Genomic DNA, 16840 nt, shown 5'->3' with positions numbered 1-16840 from the left:
AGAAATAATAAATTTAATCATTTAATTAATATCTTAACAAATGTGCGTTAGTTTTTAACATGCCAAACTCACTTGCTTTGATAACATACAAATCATTGCATTTATTTGAATCGTTAGATGGATGACTTGGATTTTAAAATTTGGGGGGATCTAAATCCCTACTTGCTTTTTCTTTTTTTTTTTGTGAGTGAATCCTCTTACTTCTTAGTTGCACTACATTTCATTTTAAAGCTAAGTGAAGATGTTTTGATGTTAGGAATCAATAAATGGTTCTTTTTGTAAGTTTCATTTTGATTATCATTATTAAGATATGATATGAGTAATGCTATAAATCACATATTATTATCCCATATTGCTAATGTGGTAGTGCCAATTAGTCTTAAAATTTTTTATTTTTTCTTTAATAATAAATAATTTAAGGACGGATTGACAGTGCCATGTCATGACAGTAATAAAATAAAATTATAGTTTTTAGCACCTCTGTTGCATTGCTACGATAACTTAAGGCAACTCTCAGTTGAACAACAATTTTTATTGGACTAAATACAAATTGATGCCATAAACCCCAGTTTTTGTTGGACAGATGATATAGTGAGGGGACTATTTGCTATTTGTGTTTGTTTAATCTCATTCTGGTGTCCTACGTGTTTGCAGTGTGAGGAACCAGAGTGGCTGAAGGCCTAATAGAATTGATTCAATTGAAGCTTAATGTTCCTATTGCCCGCTGCTCATTTTAGGAGGGTGAGATTGAAGATGACATTGCATATAATCTAGAGCTGGATGCAAGAAGTAAAGTAATTCCATTAACACTTAAGTTTGTGAGAAAACTGGGAGCTTCATATGATTTGAAGACGTTGGTTGTAACAGATCATTAAATGGTTTTAATTTGATATATGACATTTTTTGAAGACTAATTCATAAAAATAAAGAATAAAAAACAAAAATAAAAACTGCATTTTCCGGGCCAAAATTAAGACCTTGTCTAAGATTCCTCTCATTTGTATAAATCAGAACTCAGCATTAGACTGCCATCTAGATTAAACCTAACAAAGCAACATCCCCACAGGAGGAGAAAAGAAAAACACAAATTACTGACAGAATAGACCAGGTCTAATTCTGCAAATGCAATAACAGGAGCATTGATTTTAGTGAGAGCTTCTAGTTCTGTGCGCTTCAAACTTCAACTTTCAGCTTCTCAACTACATTGGCCATCAAACAACATAGTCTGGCTTCTGAGGCTAAAGAATTAACCATTCCCTCCATTGATCTCAGCTCTTGATGAAACTCCGGATGCAACACCAGCGAAGAAAACTTTTCATCCAGCACCAACCCAAGACAGTTGATGACATCTTCAAGCTTAGGAACCCAACTGCAGGCCTTCAAACCTAACTTAGATGACGGTTCGGAACATGGAACTGCTTGAGGAAACCTCTCATACTTCTTCAACCACTTCCCTAAATACTGAATCAATTTCACCAACTCCCTGCCACTCAACTTATTGATTGAGGACGATAGTGTCACGGCATCAACATTTGATGAGGCCAGCAAGTAGTGCAAACAAAGCTCAGGAGCAGAGAACCCATCGTACGCCATCATAAGCAAAATTGAAGCGTCCTTTGCCCAACACGCTTTCTTCCCTGTGAGACTCTTATCACTTGCCTTCTCAATTGCTGACAAAGCCTGCTTCTCCCATTCCTTCCTCACATTCACCATGCTACTATAAGCCTCTTTTGGAGGACAAAGAAAATACTTCAAAATGGCAAGTAATTCAGATGCCCCAAGATCCGAAGCATGCTTAATACAAACACAAATCAAGTCTGACCTCTTCTTTGCCACAATTCTATTAACCAAATTCAAATAACAAGAATGCTCAACAAGCCCATTAACAATCAAAGCCTCAACCAATTCCCAAGTCTCCAAAACCACAGACGCGTCCAAAACCAAACCAGCAACATCCTTTCCCATCAAAGACCCTAGCTTCTCAATCAACACTTGAGTATACCCATTATCCGACGAATCAATCCCAATGGAAACTCCAAATTTGTCCCTGATTTTCTCAAGAAACTGATTCAAAGTTAGAATAAACTCAGCCTTATCAAAATCATTTGGGTTCTTTAGCTTCCGCTTTAACTTTGAAAAGAATTTCTTGCCCAATTCAATGACTTCAGAATCGGTCTGCGAGATTTGCCAACCCACAACGGGGTTGACGAGCAAAACAGGATTTGGGTCTTCAAGTTTGGGCCTCAAGTTGAGCAAAACATCATCTGGATTGAGAACAATCGGGTACTCCGATTGCGAAGCAAGTGGCTCCGAATTGGCCGCAGCCTTTTCTATCACTTCGAGCAGAGTCATAGCGAAATTGGAAAGCAAAGCTCAAAACCTGAAGAGCAAGCATATATACATACCTCGGTATCAAAAAGACAGAAAGAATAACATGAGGACTGTCATCAATGAATTATTCTAACAGCATATGCAGACAAATTAAAAAGAATAAACTTCAAGCGCAATGTGTTTACATAAACACAATCACCATCATCATCTAAAGCACCAATTTGCAAATTCAATATTTCATTTTGTCACAAGTAAAATTATATTAGAAAATATGAATGGGCATAACAGATTTGCTAAAACTTAAACCCAAGACTAAACATACCCCTACAAATTCAACACCTAATCGGTGCAGTTCAAAGTAGGTTTGAGCCAAAGAAAATAACTAACAAACCCACAAAAAACTGATGTAATTAATATAAATTAAAAAACCTGCGCCCAATACGACATTTCATCAAACAGATAGAATGCCCAAACTTGTTAAAAATCATACAAAGAAACCAATCATCCAAAGGTCAATACTTTACCACCAAATCAATTTCCCACAAAAAACCCAGCAATACCCAATAACTAACCTAAGGAAAATTTTCAAAATGTTGATACAACAAATTCCGTATATATATATATCCAATATGATGCACATAAAAAAAGAAAGAAAGAAAGAATATATTTGAAGCGAGAAAAGAACAACAGTTTCTATTCTATAAAAAAGAAAAATATAATAAGGGACTGTTTGGCTTGGATTACCTAAAATACTTTTGTCAGAGTGAGTGAAAGTGTCGATCTGAAGCCAAGGGAAGTTTAAACCTTGGCAGTGGTGGTTCGGTAGTGGCGTTCGACGGTGGCGTTGTTTTGTGGTACGATATAAGGCAACACCTTGAGGTTGCAGTTTTAGGGCATTTAAGAATGCTGTACGCTGGTATGTTTGTATTGTTTTTTTTAAAGCGTAATTTCATATACTTATTTGAATAGAAAACAAAAAAATATGCTTAAACCCAGTACTTCTATTCATTGAAGACAACATATTTACAAAAAAAAAAAAAGTCATATATATATATATATATATATAATAGAAAAATTTTATATTATTATTACATTTTGTTCTTTAAATTCCACCCCCTAAACATGAAATTTTAGCTCTGCCAATGGTAGGGACGGATTTAAGGGGGCTAGTGGGGCCATGGCCACCTGCTTGCTAGCCTCAACTTCTGATTTTTTTTTTTTTTTTTAAAAAAAAAATTAAAAAATAGTTTTTAAATTTTTAAATTTGTTAAAAAAAAATAATTTAGGTTTTTTTTTTTTTTTTTTTTTTTAGGCCCCTAGAATATTTACTTATTTTTCTTGAGCACTGATTCATAGCACGCAGCGTGCTCTTTTGTTTTACCCATTTTTCTTACAATCTGTCTCCTTAAAATTGAACTTCTAGTCTTCTAGTTCGGTCCCGGCTTATAGCGAGAAATTGGAGTTTCACTAAGATATACTTGCCACTGGATTACTGCCTTAAGGTTGCTTGAATGCTTTTCAAATTCATATGTGAATCTATGTTATATTTTAAAGAGAAACATGGAAATTCTTTTAAACTTTCAAAATAATAAAATTTCAATCCCATTAGTTTATATTTTATTGTTTGGGTGAGTATATCCAAAATGTTAAGTAATTTTACCATATTATAATAGTTATGACGATGATGGTAATAATAATTGCAATGACTTAATAATGATAGTAGTGCAATATTATAGTGGTGAATTTGCTAATGATGCTGATAACAACAAAAGTAATGCTGTAACCTAGAATTGTAAGACGTTATTTTTGAAGGGAATTCTGCGCAGGTTGTAAAAACCATAACTATGATCGAATCCTTGATACGGCCAAATTGTGAAAGACATAAACGGTGTGCTGAAAGGATTCAGAAACTTGGATGTCAAACATATTAAACGGGGAGCCAATTTTGCAGCTCATGGACTGGCCAAGTTTGCGGTGCGCAACCAACTAGGAAAAATTTGGATGGAAGAGATCCCTAGCAACATTTACGATATTGTAACTTTAGAGCAATGTGCTCTTTCCGTTTAGAGTTTTACTCTAAATGTTATTTTCTATGGAAAGAAATGAAGTTAACTTTCCAACTAAAAAAAAAAAAAAACAAAACAGAAGTAATGCTTCAAACTACACTTTTATTCTATCATTATCCTATCCTTATAACGCTGTAGTTCCAAGTTCAAAGTGAAAATTTGGAATACTATCTTGATAATCCAAGCAAGCAAAACCAACAATGAAAATTCCCAATCATAACTTCAAATAAGATCATACTTCAAAATCCCTCATCCAAACACAACGTTAAATATTGTAATACAAGCGATCTTCCTAGTTTATGGCACTAGAGGTTTGAAATGAAGCAAGATTCATCAAGTGCCACTGAGTAAGGAGACTGTAGAAACAGACAACCATCTTAGGGAAAGATAAAATAGTCTTAACGTTTAAGCCTTTTGGTAGGCACAAGAAAAAAAAAATCTGTTCCCTTGTCTTCTTTGGTCCCCTTCATTCCTGGGTTTCACAAAACTCCATGACACCAGCAGAGTCGTAGATTCACTTTATTAATGCTTCAAAGAATGCTGCCCTTCTTCCTTCTTCTTCTTTTTTATTGTTATTTTTTATTTTTTATTTTTTTCCCCAATACCTAAGGGCAAAACCATTCCTAAACTGAGTTATACGATCAAGTCAGATCAGACATCTGCAAGCAACAAGCAATATGAAGTCAGAATCTTTGCATAAAGTATCCTTTAATTTATCAAAAAACCCAAGAAAATAGAGAGGAAGTGAAGGACACTCGTGTATTTTGGGAGTAAATTAAGCAATAAGCTACCGTGCTTTTAGGCATTATAAGTTGAATATTTTTCTCTTCTTCTGTTGTTACTGCAACTCCTTAGGTTGATGGTGGAATTTCCCAGTACCTTGGCAGGGGGCCAAAATCGTATATAATCTCTCTATGGCTAGACCAAACAAGCTTTATTGCTTCTGGGGTCCCGATTCCAGCGCCCCTAGGGTCTCCAGCTGGTCCAAACCTGTCACGCCATTGTTTATGACAAATTTAAGCACATGGCAATCTTCTCGTGATGGAAAAAGACTAATGAATTTTCTACCAACCAATGATTCTGAGGAGCTCCAGTTGTTCTTGCTCTTAATCCAGCATAAGTAGTTCCATTTACTGTATTTCCAATAACTTCCTGCATATTGATTTATAACACAGATATGCTAAAACTCAGACAATGTATCTGAAAATCATCTTTTTTTTATAACTAATCGAAATTCAAAAATATAAAAAATAAAATAACCCAAGGGCACAACCCAAGTCCCCTCATCATCTAGGGGAGCACTTTTTTTTCTTTTTGCAAGGATTCTAGAAGACTGCACAAATAAGGTGAGTACCCATATTAAGGGACCATGCATTTAGACAGAAGTTAAAGTATGTCATCATGTCCAAACACCAGCCCCTTCTTCCCCAACAAAAGGTGTTAAAGGAACTGGAAATTACATATTCATTAAACAGGTTAAACTCATACACAACAATGAGCTGTTAGTCACAAAGGCCAAAGGTTGGGAGTTTAGGCCAGCCACGACGGTGAAGCTTCTTAGCCATCAAGGATTCAAACAACTTTAAATGCATCAACATTTCATGAGACTGGAGATTGCCAGGTGCTAATATTTTGAGTACTATCACTTTATATTAAATACATCCCAATAAAGACAAACATAACAAACAATAAGGTAATCCAAATTTTGGGAGCACGCACACAAACAACCAGAGGGAGAGGGAGAGAGAGAATCTTGCCTGGAGGAACAGGGGATCATTTGATACAACAGCAGCTGTTAAATGGGCGTGCATCCTCTCCAGAGCATCCAAAACCAGTGAGAGTTGATCTTTCTTATAGTCAGTAATAATCTACGCGCAATACAAAACAGAACTAACATTTAGTCAATAATAATCAAGGAGTAAACACAAAGACGCCAGCAACATTTAGCTTCCAGCTATTAAAATTCAATCCTTTGTCGAAATAATGAAAAATTAGAAAAGAACAGGATGGACTTTATCATTTCCAACTCTCTCTCTCTCTCTCTCTCTCAAGGCATGGGCACACACGAGCAGATATGCATATATAAGCATGGAAATGGGCATACAGTAGCAGCATTCTCATTTCCCAAAATTGTTTCGTGAGCCTTTTTTCTTTCCCACAACTTTTAGTCACCTAGAATAACTTTAAAGATATAAAAGATCCTTTTTAGCTTCAAGGCACACATTAACAGCTCAGAAAAACTAATCATAATCATTTGAAGATGCACCATTAATATAAAGACAGGGTTCGAACTCAAGATAATTGCTTTGATACCATGTTAAATCACCAATTGCACTAAAAGCTTAGCTAATAGTATACTAGTGAGATATGGCATTTTGTTCTCATCTTATTCGGAGTCTCATGGGTTATGCCTAAAAGCGTTGTTGAGCTACTTCAATGTTGGAAGACACAAGGGCAGGGACAATCCAAAGAGGCCACTTGGAAAGTTATCCCTGCTTTACTAATGTGAAGCATTTGGAGAAAAAGAAATCGCCGTCTTTTCAATGACCATGAGTCTAATGTGCTTCAACTAAAATCCTCTTTGAGTGCCCTCTTAGATTGGGTTGTAACTTTTGTTCCCAATTTTTCTTCCTCTAACCTTGTAGATCTTGTTAACTATTTAGATTTTAGACTCCATTAGGGCGGTTGCTTCTCTTGTATACTATGGAATTGAAAGAAGCCAGGCTCTTTGTGGATGTCTGCAATTTGAGATTTCACCAAGAGTGCCCAATTGTAAGTCACTCAAAATTCACTCAAAAGAGGCTAAAGCAGCAAATAGCCACGGTGTAATTCAAACAGTATAAACTTTATATGTAAAGTTTGGTTCTCTAATTTGTTGTTATCAACACTAAATAAGCATTTAATATGAAATAAATTGGGAGATGGGAAACCAACCTACACTCTGAAACTAAATCCCCACAGAAGTTGCTCTAAACAACTGAAAAAAGAAAAGAAAAAAAGAGAGAGTTTGATACTATCAGGGATATGATAATCCCAATTCAAGACACAAATCTCCAAAAATTATCGTATCCAGGGGCCTCAAGTTCTGTCCAAGTTGATATTTTTAACAACTAATATTTTGAATAGCCAGTGATATCAGTTTACTCGGGATACCAGCATGCCCTCCCAAATAATTCTAACTAAAAGTGCATAATAAAATTTGGTAATACACATTATTAAAAAAAAGAAAAAAGTGTCAGTAGTATGTCTTTCTCTTCTTTACCTGGAATGGTCCAAAAATTTCTCTTGTTACAAGCTCATAGTTGTTGTCCTTCATGATTTCTTCAAGTGGGACGTAAACAGCTGTTGGTTTTAGAGCACCATATATGGGTGGAATGGAATGATTCTTTAAAGGTTCACCCCCAAAGAGTAGTTTTGAACCTGGTATCTGAAGCAGTTTATCCACGTGTTCAAGCATGGCTGCAGTTGTGAACTGCCACACCAACAGAGAAGCAAAGTTAATAATCTGCAATTGAATTGAATTTTAAAACAACATGGACGGTGATCCTAATGGAGACTATTGTTAAATCACCACTTATTTTAAAAGCTTAAGCTGATAGGAGGATGTAAATTTAATCAATTGATCAATACTTTAACACTGTCCCTCAAGTGTGGGCTTAAATTTCATTTTAATAAATGAGACCAACACGTGTAATATTTAATTTAAAATGGGGGGTGAGTTAACGGAGTCAAGGTTCGAACTCAGGATCTTTGATTCTGATACCATGTTAAATCATCACTTGACCTAAAAACTTAAGTTGATAGGAATAGGTAAATTTCATCATTTAATCAATACTTAAAAAACTACTCAGCGAGATAAGTGTGAGCCTGCTAGATACACAAAATTTGAATAGTTTTACTTGGGTGTAGGATGAAATGGATAATACTACAAGGAATAAGCAAACTCCATAGATCCATGGTTCAACCAAGAATGCCATACTTCAGTGGCCCATAAGCATGCAAAGATGTCTAGGTTGACTAGGTGTTCCGATCAAATCAACCAACACTGGCCAAATCATTAAAGGGTTCAGCACTTAAGCCAAAGCCCCTGCTTAACAGTTCAGCAAAGCCACTTTTGAGATTTAATCCATTATCCAATAACCCTTGTTTCCCTACACATGATGCATATTTTTTAGGAGGAACCCATTAAATTGACTTCATCAAGGACTTCAACTTTACAATCTAAAAAATCAATCTGTTCAAATACTCCAATTTCAAAATGTCACACTTCAACTCTTCTAGGATGGTAGTAGGAATGCTATTAATTTGATGATCCATAAGTGGTATTATGTTGATCATACAGAACAATATAATTACAATAGCAGCAAAAGTACCATACTTACAGTAAGGACCGGGCCAATAGTTAAATCTTCCAACTTCCTTCTCTCAGCAAGATTTTTTATCTTGGATACAAGTGAAGTTCTAGACCAGTTCTGCACAAGGGTAGCAATAAGATTTTCAAGATTAATGAATGGAAAAAGGTTGGCAGCAATTACAATGCCCAATTCACAATACTGTGACTATGAGAAAATCTATGCAGATGACATAAAAGACAAAACATGATCCAAGATAGAAACACTAGAGTTTATCTTCTTAGTCTTGACAATAAACATTCATAGGAAGTGTCAAATGCAAGCAACTAACCTCATGCATGAATAACATTGATTGTGCAGAGCACTTCTGACCACTGCATGCATAAGCATCCTGATCACAGACCCATGCAACATAATGCTCCTGCCACTCAAAAATCAGTAAGACATAAATCAACAAAAACAATAAATTTACACATTGAGAACTGCCTACTTTAAAGTTCAAATTTTTTGTAAGAAACCTCCTGAACATCAGGCCCAAGAATTTTCCAGTCAAATCCTGCATCTTCCAATTTAATTCGACCTTTAAGGTCAACAGCCAATTTATCTGCCACTCTTGAGCTACCGGTAAATAGGGTCATTCGCGGATTTGCCTGCAAAGTAATAAAAGAATGGAATTTAATTTTACATACAATCCAAGCAAAAGTGCATGTAGTAATGCACACTCATAAGAATCCTAAGGTGAGAGCTATTCCTATCATAAAATAACTTAAATGAGTTCACCATTGGATGCTGAAATTGCTTTTTCATAAGCACAAGGCATTTTATTTAGTGATAATTATGCTTTTTTCCAAAACCAAAAAATTTCTTGGATTACAATCACTATAACTATTATTGGCTGCTATGACCAAGCATATACGGCATATCCTCGCACCAACATATAACCACTTCCATTATTACCACCACCGATACCAACACCACCTTTTTTTTTTGGTCCTATATGGTTCATTACCAACAGTATCATCAAACCCACTCCACCTCCAGTGAAGGAACCAGGAATTCTACAGCTCCTTGATTCCCACTACCACATTACCATCATGTAGATTACCATCTAACCAAAGGATAACATGCAGATCATAAGTTGACATTCTGACTCTGTTATCATTTTTGTACTGCTACAGATGTGCAGATTACTGGCTTCATGGTAAAACAGTTGAGAGAAAATACAGCAAATGAGAAGACAGAATGTTCCAGGAGAAATGAGCATACCAAATCAATAACCAATCCAAACAAACTTATAAGAGCAAGTTGGGGAGGGACCTTAGGGGGTGTAGAATAAATAAAAAGAAACTAATTAAAAAATTTGGTAAACTACAAAAATATAATAAAATATTAACGAGATCCTCATGGACAAGTTGAATACACTCGAAGTTCCAAAACTTAATCACTCAAGATTCACTGAAGCAAGCAATTGCAGATATTTGAGTATAGGCTCTAATATTAAGAAGGAGAAAAAAAAGATCTATCATATCAGGAAAACCAACCTCCAATAACAGCTTGTTCATTGCCTTCCCATCAGAATTTATAAAGTCAACATCATCCACTGGTAACCCACAATAATGAAGTAGTCGCATCATTTGCTCCATCACAATGCTCACCTACAAAACATTATCAGTCAATTTTAAAAATATGCACTGTAGAACATCTAAGAAACATATCACCAACATAGAATAGTACAATGCACAAGAAAGAGATGCCAATATTCAAAAGGATAATTTACAAAAAAATAAAATAAGATTCTTTCAAAGCACTGTGGACATTATTCCACCAACTTCAGAAACCACAAAATCCAACTCTTGGATTCACGCATCATCATTACTCTCTCTCTCTCTCTCATAGACATCCATAAATGTTCTTTATCTAACAAGTTGTATGATTCTTTCCTTAATTGCACTAATATGTTAACTAGGGCATCACCAAAAATAAATTGATAGCATTTGTTTGAACTAATTAGCATGATATCAGAGAATTAGAAACTTCACACCAACCATAATACATAAAAAGAACTTTTACAGGCATACCTTGCTATCAACTTTAAGAATGGGTTTGTTGCCCATATAAAGTGCGCCCATCAACTGAAGTGCAGGAATCTCCAGGGGAAAATTGAAAGGAGTAATAATTGCGACCTGCACAGACAGTCTTTTAGATTAGCAAATTATGAAGAAACTGTATACATTGTTTATGATCTACTACTATTCTGACAAAAAAGGATCTCTAGAACATCCAAATTTAAAATAGAAAATTATGAAGAAAAAGTTTGTGTATCCATCTTGACATAGAGACATTGTACTTCAGAAAATGAAACCCAAATCCACATCAAGATGACAAAATAATACGCAGTTAAAAAAAATAATTTTTTTAAAAAAAAAAAAAGAAAAAGAAAAAAAGGCTATACCATCAGAGAAAGCATCTACCTCATCGAGATTTAGCTCAATTTATATCCAAGATCCATCAGTTTTTCTCTATTTATGCTGTACAGTATGTGCTTAATTGAAATTTTTGACCTTTTTTTTTTCTTGAAAGCACAAGAAAATAGGTATCTACTTCAAAGTACTTATCAGATTCACTTACTATACAGGAGAACACCATGTCTCCATTTCAAATAGTCAGTTCAGAGTGCATTGTATTGCCTCAGATCTAAGGAAATTAATGAAGAGCTCCAATAAACATAAAAAGAGCCTAGAAACATATTTTAATTATACTGTAAAGACTCCTTTAACACAGTCCTTCCCTCTGTTCTCTTCTAATCGCTTGTCACTGTTCATCCATCATTGATGGAAGGGTGAACAAGCTACTGTGAAGTAAATTTCTCAATTTTTCCCTTCATAATTTGATTGCCCCATGTTTAAATGATTTTTGAAATACAATTGATGAAGGTCTTCATACTATAGTTTCTATTAGTGTCATTCATATTTAGAAGGAGCAACTTACAGGACCATAAGGCCAACGAAAACCATGACTTTGCTGTCCGAGATGATTTCCAGGTACTGCAAAAGACCTTGCAAGGAAACGAACCTACCAAATTTGTCAATAGAAATTGTAAAGAACTTCTTCGGCAACTTTACTAGAGAAACTATAGCAGAAAATGACAGTCTATTACAGAAAGATTGGAAAGCAAAATTATGTCTAGGGTATTTCTTCCAGAAGCTGATCATAAATGCAGCATAACATAGGAGTAATTAGATCATTGTTGTATCTATTAGGATGAGAAGACCAGTTGGAAGATTGTCAGTTACAGGTTATCAACACGAAAGAACGCCATTTTCCCTCTACAACACTCAAATAATTTCATGTTGATGTACCTGATCACCAGAGAAATTTTCTAGAAATTTTTGAGTAACAACAACTTCACCAAGAGCCTGCTGGTAACTCTTTGGAGAAACTCTCTGTATTAACCTCGTGAAGAAATCAGAAACCTGAAAGTCATATGAATCAAAAATTAATGTGATAATAATGATCCAGTCCTTTAGAAAAACAACTGGAATTAATATATTTGACATAGCATAACCTTAATAGAGTTACATAATTCAAATAAGTGAAAAAAAAAAAAAAAAAAAGAAAAAAAGAAGAAGATAAATAACTTTTGCTTACAATACACTACCTTTGGAAGGGAAAGCATGTGGGCTGCCTTTGCAGATATGTCTCCAAACAAAAGATACCTGCAAAAGATGCCTTCTCATCAGTTGTTTTAATTTGATAAAACATTGTGATTAAGGTCCTCTTTTAAGGAAACAGAATCATGATATCCTTGGCGATGCTATCTCTGATAGAAATTAATAAGCAACAGGAAGAAAATAGAAGAGAGAGAGAGAGAGAGAGAGAAGAAGAAATAAAGAAACAGAGAGATAGGATGAGTAACACAAACCTCTCTGGTTCTTTAAAGGGATTGTGTAGACCATGCTTCGGACACTTGGACAAGCTCTCTATAAATGGCTAAGCAATTCAACAGTTTGGAGAGAAAAAAAAATGATTTAGATGCAAAAAGGCAGACACAAGCAAGCATTTGAAAGTTTAAAATTATTGCATTCATGAGAGAAGGAAAGTTGAAAGATGACAGAATGAAACACAAGGACCTAAGTTTAAAATTTTAAAAACATACCTGAACGCCTGTTTCATCTACCTCAGCAACTTTAATGAATGGCTCTCCATTTAAAGGATCCAAAAGCGTATTCCAACTTGAAGATCCTTTCCATTTTCCCTGCACTAAAGGTGGAGACATTCTATGTTCAAAATGCAAGGTCATGTGGATTTATACTGAAGACAGGTTCAGAGTCGACCTTGAATCCAGTAACTAAGATATGATGAACAAAACTCAATTATTGTAGTTGCCTTGACGTTAAGCTTTGGCTTGGTTGAACGTGGTTAAGCAGTAGATGCAACAACTTTTTTCTTTTCTTTGGGGGTGGGATGGGGGAGAATAATTGATTGACATTTCACACGTTTTACTTTTAATTTGAAGGGGTAAAAAAAGAATTAACATCCTGATTATCAGTAACACATGCTGCTAAAGTTCCAGTACCTACCCAAGTTATGAACTTCAGCAGGTTGAGAACCTGATATTTCTTCAACGTCTACAGTAGCAAAGGGTATAGAATGAATAGATCTGCTAAAGAGAAATTGAAAAAGTAGAGTTTTATTAGGGAAACCACTATAAGTAATACATACAAAGTGGCATGTAAATCAACTTCAGATACTTGGAACAAATAGCATGATTCTATAATCGAACCTCCACATTACTAGCATATCTTTTCAAATATTACAAGAGCGTCCAAGGAAGAATTATCAAGTGCAGATCCCTATATTACCCTTAGAAATTCATTAGGAGTATGTATGCATGACAGCTTTACTTAATAGATTGGCTTGAAAATAGTAGAGGAAGAAGAGCACTTCCAAAGCTGTCTTGTAAACTGACTCCAAATGCAATCATTTACAACATAAATAGTTGAAACAGCACAGACTAAACCCGACCCACTTACAAAGACCACTAAGGTTGCCGAAATTATCAACAGCCAACCCTGCTACTTCGAAAAATGCCTCGTACCAACTATTTGGGATCTGCTACAACAGTCAGTCTATGACAAGCATTTTGAAGTAGTGCATTCTTCTAGATTACAATATATAAATCTCAACCATCACATGAGCAACCAAACATATGCATCTCTGACTGAAACATAGAAATGAATGCAGAATCCATGACTTCATTGCACCACAAAGTGCAAAAATCAAGCTTAAAAAAAAAAACAAACCTAACACTCAGAAATGACAAATTATTTTCAAAAGCAACACAAACCCAGAAATATGCCCATCATTTCCAACAAACCCACAAACTGAAGAGCGGTAACTTTGGCAGAAAACACACTAAAATACCTCACGAGATTGAAAGAACCCAACCAACTGACAACCTTCTGGGGAGCTCCGACTCTCATTCCTCTGCAGACTAGAAACCTATTCATTGTGCGTGATAGTTCACTGAATGGACTGGGTTCTGTCCCAATTTAAAGGTCCCTTCAACCTCAGAAAACCTTAATCAGATGATGATAATGTTAAATCAATTTTTTAAGGTTGCATCTTCCTGTTACCTAGAAAATCGAAACCATGCCCATCAAACACATGGAAAGAGTCAGTTCGGAGATGGCCTTATCATCTAAATGTTGGTTCTTTCAGCTTTTAGACTGCGCTGCCACGTCGAATCCCAATAATGCCTTGTAGGAATTCTGAGAGTGTTATCCCATGTGCACAGGACCTTTTGTTCTCAGTACTCTCATTGATGATCAAACGTTAATCAATGAGATTCACTTATTTCAGGCAGCTCCATCCTGCAATCTCTTTCCTATAAGAGTATTGGAATTGCACGTAATTGAGACGGTTAATTAAAAAAAGTCATTATCCATTATTATAGACCGAATTAATGAATAGTCATGAAAGGATAAGATTTGTCCGTTTTTGTAGAAAAATTCAGAGACATTTTTTTGTTCTCAGCTAGAAAATATCCTTGGAATAATCGTCAGATCCATTTTATCTATGCTCGATCAGAAAGATTTTTTTTTTTTTAAGCTAGAATTTGGGGAGTTCAACTCTGACCATGATATTTTCCACTAATCTAGCGGACGTGGATGGGATCCATTATACATCATACACCTTGGTTTCATGGTGGTGTTTGACTGGGGATTATAGTAGGCAAGCGTGGCACTGAGTCACTGACAACGCAGCTGAACGTGCTATAAGTGGGCTATAGGGTGGGTTTTTGACACATTAGGCTTTTAGGCTTTGTTTGGTAACCGCGATGGGGTTGGCCCAAACACTGTTCATCACCATTTTCTAAAAAAATCAACATCAAAACATTCTAACTTTTTCACTTCTAATATCAAATCATTCACTTTTTATTATTATTCAAATAAAAAAATCACTACAAAATAAAACTTTTTCACTTTTTCATACCACTTTTTCATTTTTTTTATACCAAACATTCTTACTTTTTTTCACATCAATCTACATCAACTACAGTGTTTAGGCCATCCCATTTGCCAAACACCCTCTTAATGGGGATGGGGATGGGGATGGGCCAAATACTGTTCATCACCATTTCCCAAAAAAATCAACATCAAAACATTCTAACTTTTTCACTTTTAATATCAAATCATTCACTTTTTATTATTATTCAAATAAAAAAATCACTACAAAACAAAACTTTTTCACTTTTTTCATACCACTTTTTCATTTTTTTTATACCAAACATTCTTACTTTTTTTTCACATCAATCTACATCAACTACAGTGTTTAGGTCATCCCATTTGCCAAACACCCCCTTAATATTTCCTAAGGTAAAGCCCATTTTATGGGGCTTAAACTTCACTTGAGGCCCAAATGGTAATGCATTGCTCTTTCTCGTTCGGACTTCCGACCAAAGAGGACATAATTGAATAAGAAGAATGTTAGGCTTACAAACATATTTTACAAAAAAACTTTTACAAACTGATGTGGCACAACATGATTGAGTTTCTCAAAATTTGAATTTATCTAATATCCAATTATATTGTGTTACATCACTTTATAAAAGTTTTTTTGTAAAATGTGTTTGTAAGCCTAACATTTTCCATTGAATAATAACAAATCGTATGTTTTTCAAGTATTAAGTAATACATGACAATTTTATAGATTTATTTTAATTTAATTTTGAGGAAATTTGTGTCTTTCACGTATCTAATAGTGTATATGTTACTATTGACGTTTATGTTGTCACATTATTTAAAATTTTAAATGACTTAATACAACATACACCGCTAAATATAACAAAAACAAATGAAATATTGAGCATATTCCAAAGAACTTATGCTTATTCTTAAGAAAAATCAATTCATTTGTTGTTATTAACTATTTTACCTAAAAGAAAAAGCCTATCTAAGGAGTGAATTCCCCAGATATTGTAAGGCCATTGAAGCTACTGCCTTTGAAGCAACCAAAAAAAAAAAACTAATAAAGGCTTAAAGTTCAACAATAGTCTCCTCTCATTTGAGGAGGAGACTAAGGGTTCAACCCATTATAGGTGTAAGATTTTTTAATATTAGAGATTCTTCAATGATTGACAACAAAAAATATTGTTATATTCAGAAAGACTTCTTTTGTTTTTTGTCGTATGAGAGACAAATCCACCCTTGGTGGTATCAACACCATCCAAATACAACATATTCTCTAGCAAAATTGTCTAGAAACTATTATTGTATAAGAACAAAGCCAAGTAATTTATCTTTAATTACATATTTAGAAAGTTTGTGTTTCTATTTTATTCTCATTTTCAATATTTCCTGTAGATATGGTATTGAATGTCGATGACTTGGCCGGTGCTACAAATTGAAATATGGATAAAGATTACCAACAATTAGCTATTCAGCTCGCTAACAATTTGAACAACATATATAAAAAAGTTCACATGAGAACTGTCTATCCTAATATATGGTTAGACAGTTCAAAATTCATTTGGACACGTAAATTTCATATAGACTGGCATCTTACAATGTATTACATACTAAAATTACT

General features: G+C 34.7%; 2 protein-coding genes across 6 annotated transcripts; both read right to left on the bottom strand.

Annotated features, from left to right (window-relative positions):
- Positions 1-935: 935 nt before the first annotated feature.
- Positions 936-3263, bottom strand: LOC132174866 (uncharacterized). The gene is made up of 2 exons (XM_059586592.1): positions 3076-3263; positions 936-2380 (listed from the first exon to the last, which is right to left on the bottom strand). Exon 2 carries the CDS (start codon positions 2350-2352, stop codon positions 1174-1176), a length of 1179 nt encoding a protein of 392 aa, XP_059442575.1. The 5' UTR covers positions 2353-2380; positions 3076-3263; the 3' UTR covers positions 936-1173.
- A 1335-nt stretch (positions 3264-4598) lies between these two features.
- Positions 4599-14461, bottom strand: LOC132173843 (delta-1-pyrroline-5-carboxylate dehydrogenase 12A1, mitochondrial-like). Of its 5 annotated transcripts, XM_059585478.1 has the most exons (18): positions 14386-14452; positions 14174-14311; positions 13330-13412; positions 12906-13009; positions 12672-12739; positions 12408-12465; positions 12109-12222; positions 11738-11821; positions 10828-10932; positions 10291-10404; positions 9268-9399; positions 9081-9176; positions 8780-8869; positions 7660-7869; positions 6155-6265; positions 5470-5549; positions 5189-5387; positions 4599-5056 (listed from the first exon to the last, which is right to left on the bottom strand). In XM_059585478.1, exons 2-17 carry the CDS (start codon positions 14257-14259, stop codon positions 5249-5251), a joined length of 1674 nt encoding a protein of 557 aa, XP_059441461.1. In that variant the 5' UTR covers positions 14260-14311; positions 14386-14452; the 3' UTR covers positions 4599-5056; positions 5189-5248. The 5 variants fall into 5 exon arrangements, with proteins under 5 accessions (XP_059441461.1, XP_059441465.1, XP_059441463.1 ...); XM_059585482.1 differs by having other exon boundaries at positions 5277-5387; positions 14174-14461; XM_059585480.1 differs by having other exon boundaries at positions 9081-9170; positions 14174-14460.
- Between the last annotated feature and the right edge of the window lie 2379 nt (positions 14462-16840).

Source organism: Corylus avellana, chromosome ca3, assembly GCF_901000735.1.
Source record: "Corylus avellana chromosome ca3, CavTom2PMs-1.0".
NCBI classification, from domain to species: Eukaryota; Viridiplantae; Streptophyta; class Magnoliopsida; order Fagales; family Betulaceae; genus Corylus; species Corylus avellana.
This window is presented reverse-complemented; position numbering and strand designations above follow the sequence as displayed.